General features: G+C 40.2%; 2 protein-coding genes across 4 annotated transcripts; one reads left to right on the top strand and one right to left on the bottom strand.

Annotated features, from left to right (window-relative positions):
• Positions 1-1,378: 1,378 nt before the first annotated feature.
• On the top strand, positions 1,379-8,134 carry prnpb (prion protein b). The gene is made up of 2 exons (XM_017489698.3): positions 1,379-1,487; positions 5,840-8,134. The coding sequence occupies exon 2, from the start codon at positions 5,841-5,843 to the stop codon at positions 7,599-7,601; it is 1,761 nt and encodes a 586-aa protein (XP_017345187.2). The 5' UTR covers positions 1,379-1,487; position 5,840; the 3' UTR covers positions 7,602-8,134.
• A 235-nt stretch (positions 8,135-8,369) lies between these two features.
• Positions 8,370-17,315, bottom strand: plpp5 (phospholipid phosphatase 5). 3 transcript variants are annotated; one of them, XM_017489703.3, is made up of 8 exons: positions 17,097-17,315; positions 15,213-15,315; positions 14,876-14,984; positions 14,045-14,135; positions 12,685-12,748; positions 12,119-12,243; positions 9,952-10,122; positions 8,370-8,874 (listed from the first exon to the last, which is right to left on the bottom strand). In XM_017489703.3, the coding sequence occupies exons 2-8, from the start codon at positions 15,281-15,283 to the stop codon at positions 8,705-8,707; spliced, it is 801 nt and encodes a 266-aa protein (XP_017345192.1). In that variant the 5' UTR covers positions 15,284-15,315; positions 17,097-17,315; the 3' UTR covers positions 8,370-8,704. The 3 variants fall into 3 exon arrangements, with proteins under 3 accessions (XP_017345192.1, XP_053542819.1, XP_017345191.1); XM_053686844.1 differs by lacking the exon at positions 17,097-17,315 and adding an exon at positions 16,195-16,371; XM_017489702.3 differs by lacking the exon at positions 17,097-17,315 and adding an exon at positions 15,724-15,781.
• Between the last annotated feature and the right edge of the window lie 370 nt (positions 17,316-17,685).

The following is a 17,685-nucleotide window of genomic DNA, read 5'->3' as shown; positions in this document are numbered from 1 at the left end:
TGTTTGAAAACAGCATCTTCTCAGGACAGTGTCCTCCTAATCAAGTTGAAAAGATAAGGATCTAATGATCATATAGTATGTCTTTCTGTTTAAGCATCAATTCTGAAGTTAGTCAGTGATCTTGGTTATAAATGTGTCAGACACATAGTAGCACGTGCCACCCCGTCATCACTATAGAAACCACCAGCACCAGTTAATTTTCTGTAACATACAGATTCACGCACAGTGGCTTAGTGGTTAGCACATTTGCCTCACACCTCCAGGGTTGGGGGTTTGATTCCCACCTGTGTGCATGTTCTCCCCATGCTGCAGGGGTTTCCTCCGGGTACAACGGTTTCCTCCCCCAGTCCAAAGACATGCATGGTAGGCTGATTGGCATGTTTGTAGTGTATGAATGGGTGTGAGTGTTTATGTGAGTGTGTGCCCTGCACCCAGGATTGGCACCCTGTCCAGGGTGTACCCCGCCCTGTGCCCCATATGTTTGTAGCCCTGGGATAGGCTCCAGGTGACCTGAAGGAAGGATAAATGGTATAGAAGATGGATACAGATTCATGGAATGTTCTCTTAATTCCATAAACTTTAATTATTAAAAATCATATTGTATAATGATAATCCACGCCAGGAACTTGGGGTCAGAGTGCAGCCATGATATAGTGCCTCTGGAGCAGAGAGGGTTAAGGGCCTTGCTCAAGGGCCCAACAGGAGCAGCTTGTCAGTGCTGGGGCTTGAACCCCCGACCTTCCCATCAGTAATCCAGAGCATGGCAGTAGGGGCTTGGGCTGGGGCTTGAATCCTAAACCTTCTGATCGGTAACCCAGAGCCTTAACTGCTAAACCACCACTGCCCATAGTGATATGGACTGTGCCATTGAATAGGCTAAGACAAAAAAAACACACCAAAGATTACAGAGTAAATCAGATTAAAAATAAAGAAATAAAAGGTAATAGGTTGACTGATTGATTGATTGACTGAATGATTGATTAACACACACACACACACACACACACACACACACACACACACACACACACACACACACACACACACACACACACACACACACATAAATTGACCAAAATAGTTCCATCATGATTTAGAATAGAAGTGTGGCTTCCCCTGGAGAATATTGTAAAGGGATAAACACATAGCCCTAACATCCATCCATCCACCCATCCATCTTCAACCTCTTACTCCTTTTCAGGGTCGTGGGGGAACCTGGAGCCTATCCCAGGAAGCATCGGGCACATTACTTAACTTCAGCTCCATACTTTATCAATTATACCAGTAAAACATATCCCGCCCTAAACAAAGGCTGAATCCCAAATACCTTCCTCAGGGACACTGTATCTGATCCAATAGCTCATACCCTAGGAAGTGCACCTAGATAGGGAATACAGAGCAGAATGAAATTCAGCCTGAGATCAGAGGAACGAAACGGTCTTTTTCAGTTACTGGAGGAATACAGAGCGAAAACGAGCCTCTTTAAGGTAAGAAAGCAGGGATATACTATTATTATTATTATTATTATTTTTGTTTTATAGAGTACTAATAGCCATGTCGAGTCCATGTGAACACTCTGTGTCCCTCCATTATATAAGATATCCGTAAATGAGCAGGGCTTGGAGAAAATGGAGGAATAAACATTTTGTTTTTGTTTGTTTTTGCTACACTGCCTTGTCGATTGGAGGGTTTTTTTTTTTAGCAAGGCGTGTGCGCGCACTGATTCTGTTACTGGAGAGTATATAGGGAAACATTCACATGACGCACTATGAATGGGGAAAGAAGTTATCACTCCAGACCAGACATTATAGACTCAGTGAACTGCCAGTATATGGAGATATACACCGATCAGCCATAATATTAAAGCCAACTGCGTAATATTATAGTGCGCTCCACTAATATTGGCACCCTTGGTAAACATGAGCAAAGAAGGCTGGGAAAAATGATCTTTATTCTTTTAATTTATTTATTCATTTTCATATGATACATTTACACGCGATTCATATTCATGTGATTCACTTACATGTGATACATTTACATGCGAATCACATTCATGTGATTCACTTACATGTGATTCATTTTCATGTGATTCATTTACTGATTTGCTTCTCTTTAAATACAGTTTTAGACTGTGATATTACAAAGGTCAAGGGAAAAATGATCTTTATTGTTTAACCTCTGTTAAAAAAAAAATCACAAACATACTCTGCTCTCATGGATATCAAACAATTGCAAACAAAACACATGTTTATATATATATATATATATATATATGTATATATATATATATATATATATATATATATATATATATATATATATATATATATAAACAGCCTTTGTTAAATATAGGTGTGCAAAAATTATTGGCACCCTTTTAGTCAGTGCTTTGTGCTACGTCCCTTTGCCAAGATAACAGCTCTGAGTCTTCTCCTATAATGCCTGATGAAGTTGGAGAATACATGGCAATGGATCTGAGACCGTTCCTAAATACAGAATCTCTCCAGATCCTTCAAATTTCGAGGTCCATGCTGGTGGACTCTCCTATTCAGTTCACCCCACAGGTTTTCTTTGGGGTTCAGGTCAGGGGACTGGGATGAGCATGGCAGGACCTTGATTTTGTGGTCAGTAAACCATTTTTGTGTTGGTTTTGGATCATCGTCCTGCTGAAAGATTCAACCAAGGTCTATTTGAAGCTTTCTGTCAGAGGCAGTCAGGTTTTCATTTAATATCTTCTGATATTTGATAGAGTCCATGATGCCATGTATCCCTAACAAAATGTCCAGGTCCTCTGGCAGAGAAACAGCCCCAAAACATTAAAGAGCCACCACCATATTTAACCGTGAGCATGAGGTACTTTTCCATATGGCTACCTGTCTGTGTGCGCCAAAACCACCTCTGTTGTTTATTACCAAAAAGCTGTATTTTGGTTTCATCTGATCATAGAAGGCGATCCCATTTGAAGTTCCAGTAGTGTCTGGCACACTGAAGACGCTTGAGATCTTTTGGCCACTCGAACCATGGTCTTCACAATGCGTTAACTGGAACTTTTTAATTATTACCCTGATGGTGGAAATGGACATTTTCAATGCTTTTGCTATATTCTTATAGCCATTTCCCATTTTGTGAAGCTCAACAACTACATCACAGCTATATTCCTTGGTCTTACCCATTGTGATGAATGACTAATGGAATTTGGCCTATGTGTTACCTCATATTTATACGCCTCTGAAACAGGAAGTCATGGTTGAACAATTTCCTGTTCCTACTCACCCAGGTATACTAAGAAAAATGTAGAATATCAATGGGGATATACTTCAAATATATTTTCCTCATAGGGGTGCGAATAATTGTTGTACACTTTTTTTTGATAAACTTGTGTTGTTTGCAGTTGCTTGAGATCCATGACTGCAGAGTATTTTTGTGAATTTTCTTAACAAAAGATCAAAAGTTTAAACAATAAAGACAAATTTTCACAGCCTTCTTTGCTCATATTTACCAAGGGTGCCAATATTAGTGGAGGACACTGTATATAGGTGATCAATAAAAATGGATGAGTCATTACAATAAGCCCTACCTAGTTTTCAGCACTTAAGAGAAACTAACCTAAATGGATTTGTGATAGTGCCAAACAGAAGTGATGCACATTTGATCTTATTACGCACTAAAAGCCTCACTGATGTTCTCATTTTAAAGTACTTATGAAATAGCTTGAGAGCTGGGAATCTATTCTGTCAAATTCCCGTAGTCATTCATAACAATGGGTAAGACCAAGGAATATAGCGGTGATGTGTGGCAAAAGGTTTTTGAGCTTCATAAAATGTGAAGTGGCTATAAGAAAATAGCAGAAGTATTGAAAATGCCCATTTCCACCATCAGGGCAATAATTAAGAAGTTCCAGTCAACTGGAAATGTTATGAATCAACCTGGAATGGGACGTGTGTCTATATCGTCTCAACGCACTGTGAAGAGGACGGTTTGAGTGGCCAAAAATTCTCACAGCTGGGGAATTGCAGAAGTTAGTTGCGTCTTGGGGTCAGAAAGTCTCCAAAACTACAATCTGAAGTCACCTAAATCAACACAAGTTGTTTAGAAGGGTTTCAAGTAAAAAGCCTCTACTCTCATCCAAAAACAAACTCGAGCATCTTCAGTTTGCCAGACATGACTGGATCTTCAAATGGGATCGGGTTCTACGGTCAGATGAAACCAAAAAAGAGCTTTTTGGTAATAAACACCAGAGGTGGTTTTGGAGCACACAGAGAGGTAGCCATATGGAAAAGTACCTCATGCCCACGGTTAAATATGGTGGTGGCTCTTTAATGTTTTGAGGCTGTTTTTCTGCCAGAGGACCTGGACATTTTTTATTAGGATACATGGCATCATGGACTCTATCAAATATCAACAAATATTAAATGAAAAACTGACTGCCTCTGCCAGAAAGCTTAAAATGGGCCGTGGTTGGATCTTCCAGCAGGACAGTGATCCAAAACATACATCAAAATCAACACAAAAATGGTTTACTGACCATAAAATCAAGGTCCTGCCATGACTATCCCAGTCCCCTGACCTGAACCCCATAGAAAACCTATGGAGTGAACTGAAGAGGAGATTCCACCAGCATGGACTTCGAAATTTGAAGGAACTGGAGAGATTCTGTATGGAGGAACGGTCTCAGATCCCTTGCCATGTATTCTCCAATTTCATCAGGCATTATAGGAGAAGACTCAGAGCTGTTATCTTGGCAAAGAGAGGTAGCACAAAGTATTGACTAAAAGGGTGCCAATAATTCTGCCACACATATTTAACAAAGATCTTTTTTTAAATAAACCTGTGTTTTGTTTGCAATTGTTTGATATCCATGAGAGCAGAGTATTTTTGTGTTGTTGTTTTTTTTTAAAGATCAAAAGGTTTAACAATCTTTCACAGCCTTCTTTGCTCATATTTACCAAGTACAAAAGTCTTAGGCACCCTATTGTTTAGTACAAATTTTGTTGTACGTGTTTATTCATGACCTGCATTATTGAGTCAGTACAAAAACATTTGATATTTTCAAACATTTTGTATTTTAACAAAAAGTTCAATGTTACAGAAAAATGTTTGTATGTCATTAAAGAAAGTAACATATTATGTAATAGATCACTTTTCAGACAAAAAAAAGCACAATGAAGGCTGCTGGGTTTTGTATGAAAAAAGTATGACAATTAAGGTCTCCAGAAGAACTGTGGAAGATTCTCCAGGATGCTCAGCAAAAAAAAAAAAAAATTGCATTACTACAATACTGCATTCCCAAAGTTCTCCAATGTGCAATTCCCAAATTATTAGTCTGTAAATAATTAAATGAAACATGATTTTTTTTTTTTTTTCATGTTAATAAATTCACAATGAGATGAATGGGTTGTCAACATTTTATTCCGCTTCTGGTTTTGTTACTGGATTTCCTGTTGTAATGTAAAGTTCTAAATAGTTGTGAGGGGAAAAACACCTGACCTGGGGGAGAGGATTGCGGGTGTATCATCATGCAGGTCATGGGCATGGAGAGACACCACACATATGGTGGTGGGTTTTGGTAATTAAGAATATAATTGTGTTCACTTCTGTAGTAGCATTGCTATTCTTTTACAAATAACATTTTACTTTAGAAACCAAGTGTAAAGTAGGTGAGATTATAAATGTTAGCCTTACTGTTATATAATTTCTTCTACTTGTCCTAGAATGAAAATATTAGTCTCTTCTTTCTGTTGAACATACTTTTCTTGGAAGGGTTAACCAATAAAGAACAATAGAAAGTCTTTTAAACACAACTAAATATCCTAATGCTGTGTCCTCCAATTGATTACAGGATGGGGCGGCTGTGCATCTTCACAATTCTCTGTTTGGCTTTAATGCTATTGCTGCATGATACATCAGCAGACAAGAAAGGAACAAGCATCAAGAAACCTACCAAGACTAAAACTACAACTGCATCTACAAACAAGCCTCAACAGGGGAGTAAGCCCAAGCCCAACTATCCCAGGCAGCCCAACCCATACCCCCCTGCAGGCAGTAACCCTGGAGCAGGATATCCTAACCAACAGTACCCTGGTAGAGGAGGTGTAAGTCCAGGAGGAAATCCTCATCAGAACCCTGCAGGTGGCAGTTATCCTGCAGGTGGAAGTTACCCTGCAGGTGGCAGTTACCCTGCAGGTGGTAGTTATCCTGCAGGTGGTAGTTATCCTGCAGGTGGAAGTTACCCTGCAGGTGGTAGTTATCCTGCAGGTGGAAGTTATCCTGCAGGTGGTAGTTATCCTGCAGGTGGAAGTTACCCTGCAGGTGGTAGTTACCCTGCAGGTGGTAGTTATCCTGCAGGTGGAAGTTATCCTGCAGGTGGAAGTTACCCTGCCGGTGGTAGTTATCCTGCAGGTGGAAGTTACCCTGCTGGTGGTAGTAACCCAGCTAGGGGACAAAATCCAGGACAAGGGGGCAGTTATCCTGCAGGTGGAAGTTACCCTGCAGGTGGTAGTTATCCTGCAGGTGGAAGTTACCCTGCTGGTGGTAGTTATCCTGCAGGTGGAAGTTACCCTGCTGGTGGTAGTAACCCAGCTAGAGGAAAAAATCCAGGACAAGGGGGCAGTTATCCTGCAGGTGGTAGTTATCCTGCAGGTGGTAGTAACCCAGGTAGAGGACAGTACCCTGTAAGTCCTAACCAGTATCCTGCAGGGAGAGAATACCCTGCAGCTGGTGGCTACCCAAACCAGTATCCTGGACAAATCAACCCTGCAGGATATCCAGCGGGTGGTGGTTACCCAGTGAGAACAGGAGGATACCCAGGAGGCTATCCAATCGGTGGAGGATCATATCCTAACTGGAATCCTAACAACAAAATTCTTAGTCCTCGCTATGGAGGTGGATTTGGGGGTCCAGGGTATGGAACTGGTGGCTCACCTTTCTCAAAATCGGTTAATAATATGGGCTATGGACCATCCGTAAAGTCCAAAGGCTTTGCCAAAAAGGCAATGCTGGCAGCCGGAGTTGGAGCTATGGCAGGGATGGCTGTAGGGTATGGTCTGGGTCGATTTCCACGGCCACACTTTCCCTTCAGCAGCCCCCAAGAGGAGCAAAACTACAACCATTACATGCACCGTCGCTATGGCATGAATTCTACTGATACAAATGACTATGGACGTGACTACACATTCCAGCCACCACCTCAGGCCCAGACTTACAAAAACTACATGGACAAGTGCATGAAAAGAACTGACCTCTTGCAAAATCGTGATGCAAAGATTAGTAGCATCCAGGAGGATGACCCCATGACTGGTTCACTTGCAGTTTCCAATGGTACTTCTGAGAGAGTTGGCACTGCTGAGGTTCCAGTGCCTGTTGAGTCCCAAGAAAGCAATGATGATACAGTGGGCATCACAGACATTGGTTACCCTGCACTCATCCAGCAAGTAAAGGAACGGAAATGTTTAGAGCTTTTCATGGTGTACTCCGAGAGCTTCCTCCAGAAGCAGACACAACAGCTTCCCAGCAGCTTCAATGACCCAAATGGACATTCTGGACTCCTTGTACTGCTCATGACTACCATCATGGCCCTCAGCAGTACGCTCTTGCTGCAGTGACAGCACAGAATATTACCCTACTGCGTGTTAAGAGTGTCAGACTTGGAGACCTCTGGGCTCATCATAAATTCCCTGATATAAAACTTTTCATCTCACAATCACTTCCATGACATATCATGGTTCACAAGAATATAATGTTATTGTATGAAATAATAATGCATGTTTTACAGTACCTGTTATGTATGTGCAGCATTTTGTCCAAAAGGAAACATTTAATTCTGGCCTATCATATATCCTCACTAACACCTTTCTCAGCAGTTATAAACCTTGTAATCAAATAACGAGCTGACTAGTATGGCTACCTATATATCTTTTGCAATACTTAACAGTAACCAACAGTGGAAAACATTTTTCCCCCTAAAGCGTTAATGGATAATTATTATATGAAGAAATTGTCAGGAATTATTGTTTGCACATTCTGTATTATCATTATCATTTAATTTTTTTATTTTACTTTTTTTTTTTTTTTTTTTAAATTGTGTGACTTGTTGGTGGCCTTTATTATATCTAAATAAACTTAAACATGTATAACACATTTTTGCAACACTGACTGCTATGGTAGTTTAATAATTTAGCAAAGTATGTTCACTTGAGTGCTTCCTATTTTGTCTTGTAACTTAATTGAATATGACTTTATCAGATTCTTATCCGTAGAGCTTAACCATGATCAGTGACTTGGCAGAAGTATGAAAGATATTATATCCAAACCCTTTTATTTTCCTAGAAATATATCAGACAGAAGTGTCAAATCTAACCAGGAGGCCACAGTCCAAACTTTCCAAACATTTTATTGATAGACCCCATTATAAAGACAGTGAGTTAGGGACAAACATGATATTCAAACATATTCGTAACCTGATGCAGAAACCCCAGGCTGTTCATGATCCAATACAAATCCAAATATCTACAAAAAACAAAGCATTTCTTTCTTTTCTTTTTTTTTTTTACTTAAATATGTTCTTACGAAGGCCCAATGGAAACAGAGACTCCTAGGTCTTGCACTCACGCTCACATATATACATATTGGCAGCATAACGTAAGGGCTCTGAATGAGGACATGTCCATCACACAGTTCTGCATTAGTTTAAGTGCTACTGGCATCCCTACAGAGGCAAGAGGAATCCTGCAGTGGCTTGTTTGCGTTCCTGTGCTGAGGGTACTGTGTCTCTGAACCGCAGGGGTTTATGGGAATCTGACTCGGTGAGTGATGGATAATGCTGTCGGTAACACAGGTACGAGAACGTCAAACCCAGCAGTGATCCCACTAACACATCTGGAGGAACAAGCATCAGACAGACAGGAGACAAGGACATTGTCATAAATTAAGTTAATCTTACACATATTATTCAAGAATATTTTATTTATATATATATATATATATATATATATATATATATATATATATATATATATATATATATATATATATATATATATATATACACACACACATTTTAGCTGTTTGGGACACACTTGTATGAAGCTGAAATCTTTTTGATTATTATGTTTACACACAGTTCACTTAATTTTTTTACCCTAACTGCTCTGACACTACCACAAATGTCTATTGTCTTTGTATTCATTTACTTTTATATAACTTCCTTTGAAATACTGATTTCTTTGTTCATGTTTTTGTCGATTTCTGTTCATTCATTCTTGTATTTATCTTTCATTTCTGTATAAAAGCTTCCCAGACATGAAAATTGTCAAACACCAATAACAGGGTCTCATTGTACAAGATCAATAGGGTTGGCACCTAGACAAATGTAACTTCTAAAATGTTTAGAGACTCTGAGGTGAACATGTGACGCATCAACATCGACAGGGATGGTGGTGTTGAAAACAAATCAGAAGCAGGATGTTAAAGAAAGGCAAAAGGGTTTTATTGCATTTGGCGAAAGGACACCCATCAAAGGATGTTGCATGTGTCACAACAGACAGTTAAACAGATCTATAAGTGATGGAAATGAACTGAGTACTGAAGCTGAATTGCTTCAGCTTGTTAATAGGGTTAGCAGTGGGCTAAAATTGACAGGAAGACTCTTAAGACACTAGAACTGGCACTGTGATTAAGGCAAGCTGAGGTGTAACTAAGTAGTAGGGTAGAAATGACACAAGCGACTAATGTTTTATCCAGGAAACTTAGTCCTGTATTCCTCTCTACAGGCTGAAATGCTCCAGCAGGCCACAGTGTTACTGCAGGAAGCTAACAATTATTTTTAATAGTGAAATAAATGTTAAAAGATCATATTTTGCAAATAAAATATTTCAATATTGTGTGTTACTGTATGCATAATCCAGTTCATTATTTGAGTCAGCAAGATTTTTGATTGTGCGGATTCTCATTCACCTTGCCAGTGATGTTTGTAGTCACATGTTCTGGAGACGGCGATCAAGACGGCACAGAGTAGAGGTGTGAGGAACGCACACAGACGCCACGCTTTTCCCCGACCAGCCGGATTGAAACAGCGAAGCTTCCCAGCCACGAAAAGTGCCGTAAAGCCCAGTCCGGCAAATGCAACTAATGTGTAGGGAAAACAAATACAGAATTTTTGATTATGGTTGGTCCGAAGGTGTTGATTAATTTCTAGCGCGGGCTGCAAGCCAAATAAAGGCTTATATTATATTATATATTAATGATATAGTTCTAGGAAAATTATGGACTTTGGGGTGCTAACCATATCCAGAATCCTATTCTGCTCTCTTGGACTCCTGGCTAAGGATGGGTGAGGCATTGCTGGGATTCAAACTCACAATGTCCTGGTGAACTCTTCTTGTGCGGCGCTCAGGAGTCTCTGCTCTGCAAACGTCTTTCAATATGAAGTCTACCAACGTGACTCTGCACCCATATTCATTCCTATGTTTCAGTCAGACACCAATACAGAATCTCTGGGTGATGCCCATACTCATGAAAGGGGTTCTGTGTTGTGGTTTTTTATAGACATGAAGAGGGACACATGCCTAACCCAAAGCCATTTCCAGTAAAGTCATGTGTCTGCTTCAAGGCTATGAAGAGCTGTGATTGTTGTCCTTATACAGTGATGCTTGAAAGTTTGTGAATTTTCTGTGTTTCTGCATAAATATGACCTAAAACATCATCAGAAAGAAGCCAGTTAAACAAATGAGAGAAAAATATTATACTTGGTCATTTACATATTGAGGAAAATGTTAGAATATTACATTTCTGTTAGTGGCAAAAGTATGTGAATCTTTGCTTTCGGTATCTGGTGTGACCCCCTTGTGCAGCAATAACTGCAACTAAACGTTTGCGGTAACTGTTGATCAGTCCTGCACATCGGCTTGGAGGAGTTTCGGCCCGTTCCTCAGTACAGAACAGCTTCAACTCTGGGATGTTGGTGGGTTTCCTCACATGATCTGCTTGCTTCAGGTCCTTCTCAACATTTCCATTGGATTAAGGTCAGGACTTTTACTTGGCCATTCCAAAACATTAACTTTATTCTTCTTTAACCATTCTTCAGTACAGGGTTTCCCAAACTTTTCCGGGGCAAGGCCCACCAAATGGCATTAACGTTTGACCGAGGCCCCCCTTTTGCGAGATGTCTTTAAAACACATTAAAAATACAGACTTCTGATATATCCCCCCATTTTTTTTTATTAATAATAATAATTACATCTTAACATTACATTAGGAATTGATTGTCTGTGTGTTTGGCTGTGTGAGAGTGAGAATTTATTTTTCACACCAAATTGTTGAGACCCCTGGGCGCCCCCTGGCGGCCCCCACTTTGAAAACCACTGCTGTAGTAGAATGACTTGTGCTTTTTGACAGTTTCCTTTATAATTCGCTGGTATAATTCAGAATTCATCGTTCCATCAATGATGGCAAGCCTTCCTGGCCCAGACGCAGAAAAACAGGTTCAAACCATGATACTACCACCACGTCGCACATTTGGGATAAGGTTCTTATGCTGGAATGCAGTGTTTCCCTTTCCTCCTTCTCATTTAAACCAAAAGGTTGTATTTTGGTCTCATCCATTCACAAAACATTTTCCCAATAGCCTTCTGGATTGTCCATGCGATCTTTGGCGAACTGCAGAAGGGCAGCAATTTTTTTTTTTTTTTTTGTGGAGAGCAGTGACTTTCTCCTTGCAACCCTGCCATACACACCATTGTTGTTCAGTGTTGTTTGCCACTCACAGATATGTAATATTGGATCATTTTCCTCAATAAATAAATGACCAAGTATAATATTCTTGTCTCATTTGTTTAACTGGGTTCTCTGTATCAACTTTTAGGACTTGTGTGAAAATCTAACAACGTTTTAGGTCATATTCAGGCAGATATATACACAATTCCAAAAGGGTTCACAAACTTTCCAGCACCACTGTACACTTTATACTTTCATCATAACTTGGTGAGTTCATCACACACCAATAAAAAAAGACTGAGAGTTTGACTGAGATACATTTCCCTAAGAACTCATGTACACCCATTAAGAGGAATGTTTTTGTGTAAACACAAATAATAACTATAAACAGCAATGAAGACATGTTTACATGATGAGTGGCCACTGGGGAAACTCTTCCTCCCCTCTGTGACCATTTCAGGGTCGCCGCTGCACTTAAACTCCGGGTTCATCTGACCATCTGGAAAGCAACGGTAGAAGAAATCGGGACGCGGCCTACAGAAAGAGAGAGGACGAAAGAAAGAACAAAACTGATTCTAAAGAGAGGCGAAGTCTGAAGATCCACTTTCTATCCACTCTGGACATGTCTCTACGTCCCTAATTTAAATGATGAGTCTTCAAACTCGGTTACATTCAAGGAGCCTCTTTTTACTCAACAGCTTGGGCGTAGTGAAATGTATGATTAAAGCGCCTCAATGAATGTTACTTAGGTAAAAATGACCCAAGCATGAACAGCACAGTTTATTTACATGTAGTGAAGCCCACAAAACTGCATAAAAGCAATTCTCACAAAGACCTAAATGACACAATGAGGACTAAACGGCGAAGACCGCCTCCTAAGGGCGGCACGTGTTAAATCTTCCAAGAAGGTATATTTCCCACCAGTGTTTTAAAGATCGCTGTGACATTGGACATTATCATCAGCTCATCACTAACCTTCCCACAGTCAGCTTTACAGCATTGGTGAAAACTCCATTCAGGAGCAGAGTCAACGTCATAGCTGAGGACACACACCCACAAAAAAAATTATAAATCATGCATGTATTTATGATGTAATATACTGTGTGATCAATAATGTTATCGTAAAATCTTAAATACAGTATATATTTTTAAAGAACTATACAATTTTGTGTGTCCTATAGATATGTTTGAAAAGGCACTGTATAGATCAGTTATTGTGTGCATAAACACACACACACACACACACACACTGTGTCAGGCTTTCTGGAGCAAATGCTAAGGACAATGCAAACACAATTAACATATAAGACTCCACAGAAATCAATTTGCATTAGTCAGTGCATCAGTTTTAACCCTTTACTGCATGGTGTTGAATATGGAAACAATTCATTTACCTCCAATTTTTTGTTAGGCAATAAATACAAAACTACTACTTCCCTAGGTAACTGGAAAAAGTCAGCTTTAACTTTGACATAACAAGGAAATGCCATATCACATGACCAGGAAGTGCTGTTGGCACTTCCGTTTCTGCAATCACATGGCATGGTAAAGGTCATCACTGAGGGATTTCAAAATCTCAAACTTTTTCAATATTTAGGCAAAACTACTTAAAAGGAAAAAAAATCAAAACACACTATCTGAGTTAACATTTATTTTGATTTTTTTTTGTCATTTAAACCAGATTATATATATTTTAAGCATTGTGTTAAACGATAAAAAGTTATTGTTTCCACATGGCAACAGCATGCCATAATGGAACTGTATTATGTGTATCCATGAATTGAAACAGGCCTACATAGCATCAACAACAAAAGACACTAGGCTTCTCTAATATATTTTTTTTCCCCACTTCTTTTCCCCCCACATTCAAATGAAGAAAAACGGTTGTAATTTCAGACATTTTGCAATTGCACCTTATTTTCTACATTTTAATATTTCAAGAGCAAGAGTTGAAAACCATACTTCACCCAAAACATGCTTGGATCTCATTTTTGTGTGTATTTTGAGTGAGCAAATCCATCCACATACTTTTTACAACTGTAATTCCTTTCTAAAAACTATAACTAGAGGGCAAACTGCAACTTATAGTCTGGAAAATACAGTCATTGGAATTGTAATCTCATACATTTTGTGTTATTGTCGACTATATGATACTTTCCACCATTGCACGTTGTTGCCATACGGCAACAATTTCCCAACTAGCCACCCCCCACCACCAAAAAAAAAAAAAAAAAAAAAAAAAAAAAGGTTGCATTTTATTTTTTAATATGCAGTACACGGTTAAACTATTTACATTATATTAAGACGTTAACGTCTGTATGAATGTTGGACTCACCTAACGAAGCCTCCTTAATCTCCCCTCTTTCAGTTCTTTTCAGTAATGCAAAAAGCAGAATGGTGACCAGCGGTGTAAAAAGCGCGATGCTCTGCAGACGACAGGAAGAAAAGGTGCAGCAGTTCAGCTCAAATGTAGGAAAATGCCACAACGTGTCAAGGTTCATCGGCATTTCATCCAAGCGGGAAGATTCTTAATTCACTTCTTAGCATAACGTGAAGCTTCTTAAGCTTTGATGGAGGAGTAAATAAAATATAAAAGCGCAAACTGCATCTCAGTTGTTTACTTTTCTACTACTGATCAACACGCCAGAGCCACGCCCTTATCTCAGACACGCACACTACTCCTGAGAAGAAAGACGTGGTGAAGCAGTGAGAGTGTGAAGCGACATGATTAACACGTGGACATGTAGCTTCACACGCACTCTGTAGGGCCGGTACTCATTTAAATGATCAGGCAAATTGTAAGCAAATTTCCTGATGCTGTATAAAAACACGGGACGGACGTGTACGTCAATCACGTCTTCATTTTATCCCCATAGCTCACGCTTAAGACTTCAGGAAACACTTCACTCTGACCTTTTCTGTTAGAGTACAGTATTTACGGTAGGAGTGCTACTCGATCAGTTACGGTAGTTTGCTCAGCCATCACAACAACACTGCTAATTCCATACCCTAGCAAAAATCGGCATTATCCTAGAGAGAACTGGACAAAATAAAAGCTCCTCATACAGCGAGTAAGCTTTCGTACGCGGAGATTCTAAACTAAAAACATGAAAACACACTCCCGCTCTCAGTGATCATTTCTTGCAGTGACACAATACACACTTACGAACATGAGTGAGGTAGGAATGTGGTCGTTCTTCACATGGTGAAACCTGTAAAGCCAGATTTCCTCAGGCTGGATCTGTCGGGTAAACGGAGCCAGTTTCTCAGTCACTCTGAAATAAGACACAAATGTTATCACGTAGCGAAACGCTTCTGTGACGAACGCGACGTCCGTTTTTTTATATTCCTCTTATCCCAAATGTAGTCCCAGGCTTGGGACAGCTTCTCTTTTGTCTGTTTGCACTATTCCGGCTCACACTGTGGTCCTGCACACTTGATAAGTCACCGTATGAGATGATAATGACGACGACGACGACGACGATGATGTAGTAAACACTTACAAAAACACTGTCAGCAGAAGCAGGCGGACGACCACTTCAGCGATGAACTCCTGGTCTAAATGCTTCCTCATCTTTGGATCCGTGTCCCAGTCACCTGCTTCACCTGAGAAGTGTTACGTTAGATGGTTTAGTTATATGTACATATCTTACATAGATGAATTTATACTGTTCCAACCTGGAGGTGTTAAAACTGACTGCCATGGGGTTTTTTTTGTTTGTTTTTGACTGAACCTCAGTAATCTAGAGCAGTTAGCCAGATAACTTTAGCACAAACTCGAAACCAGCCAACAGTAACACTGTTTCAAGTCTCTCACATTTAAACAGGATTGGCCACATGGGTGTGTTTTTGCATTTTGTGTTTTGACACGTAGAATGTTGACACCTCTCTCTCTTTATACCTTGATGACCATTCATTATTATTATTTATTATTATTATTATTATATACAATTTAAAGCTGGGAACTTTCATAAGAACCCCAAAATATAATATAGAAATTGTCTCACGACTCACACAAGTACTTCATTCACCCAGAACGTCAGAACTCGCCCGAGCTCTCCATGTCACACATTCTGCAAGTCAGAACTCTGAAAAGTGTTCCTCGTCATGCAATCCTTTCAGATTTAAACAGGACTGGTCACATGGGTGTGATTTAGCTTTTTGAGATACTCTGAATGTTATAAGTCAGCACTTACACATTCTTTACACCTCATGATAACCATTAACTACTATTATTATTATTATTATTATTATTATTATTATTATTACTACAGTATACAATTTAAAGCTGAGAACTTATATAATAATAAAGAAATCTCATGAAAGTCCCAACTCGCACAAGCTTTCTGTTTCAGACACTCAGAACTCGCACCAGAGTTCCAGGTCACGCAATCCAAACATCAGAACCCACGCAAGCATTCTATTTCAGACACTTAGGACTAGAACATGTGTTCTATGTTACAAAATCCGAGCACCAGAACTCACAGCAGTGTTCCATGTCACAGAATCCGAGCATCAGAACCCACTTAAGCGTTCCATGTCACAGAATCCGAGCATCAGAACCCACTTAAGCGTTCCATGTCACAGAATCCGAGCATCAGAACCCACTTAAGCGTTCCAGGTCACAGAATCCGAGCATCAGAACCCACTTAAGCGTTCCATGTCACAGAATCCGAGCATCAGAACCCACTTAAGCGTTCAATGCCATAGAATCCGAGCATCAGAACCCACTTAAGCGTTCAATGCCATAGAATCCGAGCATCAGAACCCACTTAAGCGTTCAATGCCATAGAATCCGAGCATCAGAACCCACTTAAGCGTTCAATGCCATAGAATCCGAGCATCAGAACCCACTTAAGCGTTCAATGCCATAGAATCCGAGCATCAGAACCCACTTAAGCGTTCAATGCCATAGAATCCGAGCATCAGAACCCACTTAAGCGTTCAATGCCATAGAATCCGAGCATCAGAACCCACTTAAGCGTTCAATGCCATAGAATCCGAGCATCAGAACCCACTTAAGCGTTCAATGCCATAGAATCCGAGCATCAGAACCCACTTAAGCGTTCAATGCCATAGAATCCGAGCATCAGAACCCACTTCAGCGTTCCATGTCATGCAATCCAAATGTCATAACCCACTTAAGCGTTCCATGTCACGCAGGACATCATTATTCAGTATTGCGACGGCTCTGATCTTCAGAACTTACACTGCACGCGCCCATAACGTTAGAAGTCACAGAAGTGTGACGGCGCGTCACGAGGACACGTCAGCGTTACATGTAGCCGATATGAGCAACATGATGAGCGTAACCCAGTATTTCACACCCGGGTCTTTTAGCAGCATTAGCATTAGCATCTCATCTCCGTCTATTGTTTGATACGGACCTTTATGATTCGCTCCTTTTTTCCAGCCCGTCTTAAACCGGAAGCAGCCGCGCGAGACGGGTTTTGGTGAGGTCCGTCATGTATGAGTAAATCTATTCTACACGTCCATAGTGGCGGATGCGTGAAGGTGCGGATCCTCTCCCGGTGAGGAGTCTCCAGCCTGGCAGAGAGAGAGAGAGAGAGAGAGAGAGAGAGAGAGAGAGAGAGAGAGAGAGAGAGAGAGAAAAGACACGTATACACGTCACAACGGTCTCGCGCCACCTGGAGGTAGTTAGAGATTGTCGGGAAGATGTGGGCAGGGTTTTGGGTCAGCGCGCGCACACCGGAAATAAAGGTCGCGATGAGGAATTAAACTCGGACAGCTTTTAATGGAATTAAAATGAAAACAAAAATCCTGTACATTTACAAGCGCAAGGGAAAGAAAAGGAGAATGGGAAAATGAAAGGAAAGAGAAGGAAAAGACAAAAAAGGAAAAGAAAAGAAGAGCAGGAAAAGGAAAGGGTATGAAAAATCAAAGGAAAAGAAAGTAAGAGAGAAAGAAAATAGCAAGGAGAAGGAAGGGGGAAATGGGGGGGCGGTGACAAATGAA

This window comes from Ictalurus punctatus, chromosome 16 (genome assembly GCF_001660625.3).
Source record: "Ictalurus punctatus breed USDA103 chromosome 16, Coco_2.0, whole genome shotgun sequence".
Classification (NCBI taxonomy): Eukaryota; Metazoa; Chordata; class Actinopteri; order Siluriformes; family Ictaluridae; genus Ictalurus; species Ictalurus punctatus.
This window is presented reverse-complemented; position numbering and strand designations above follow the sequence as displayed.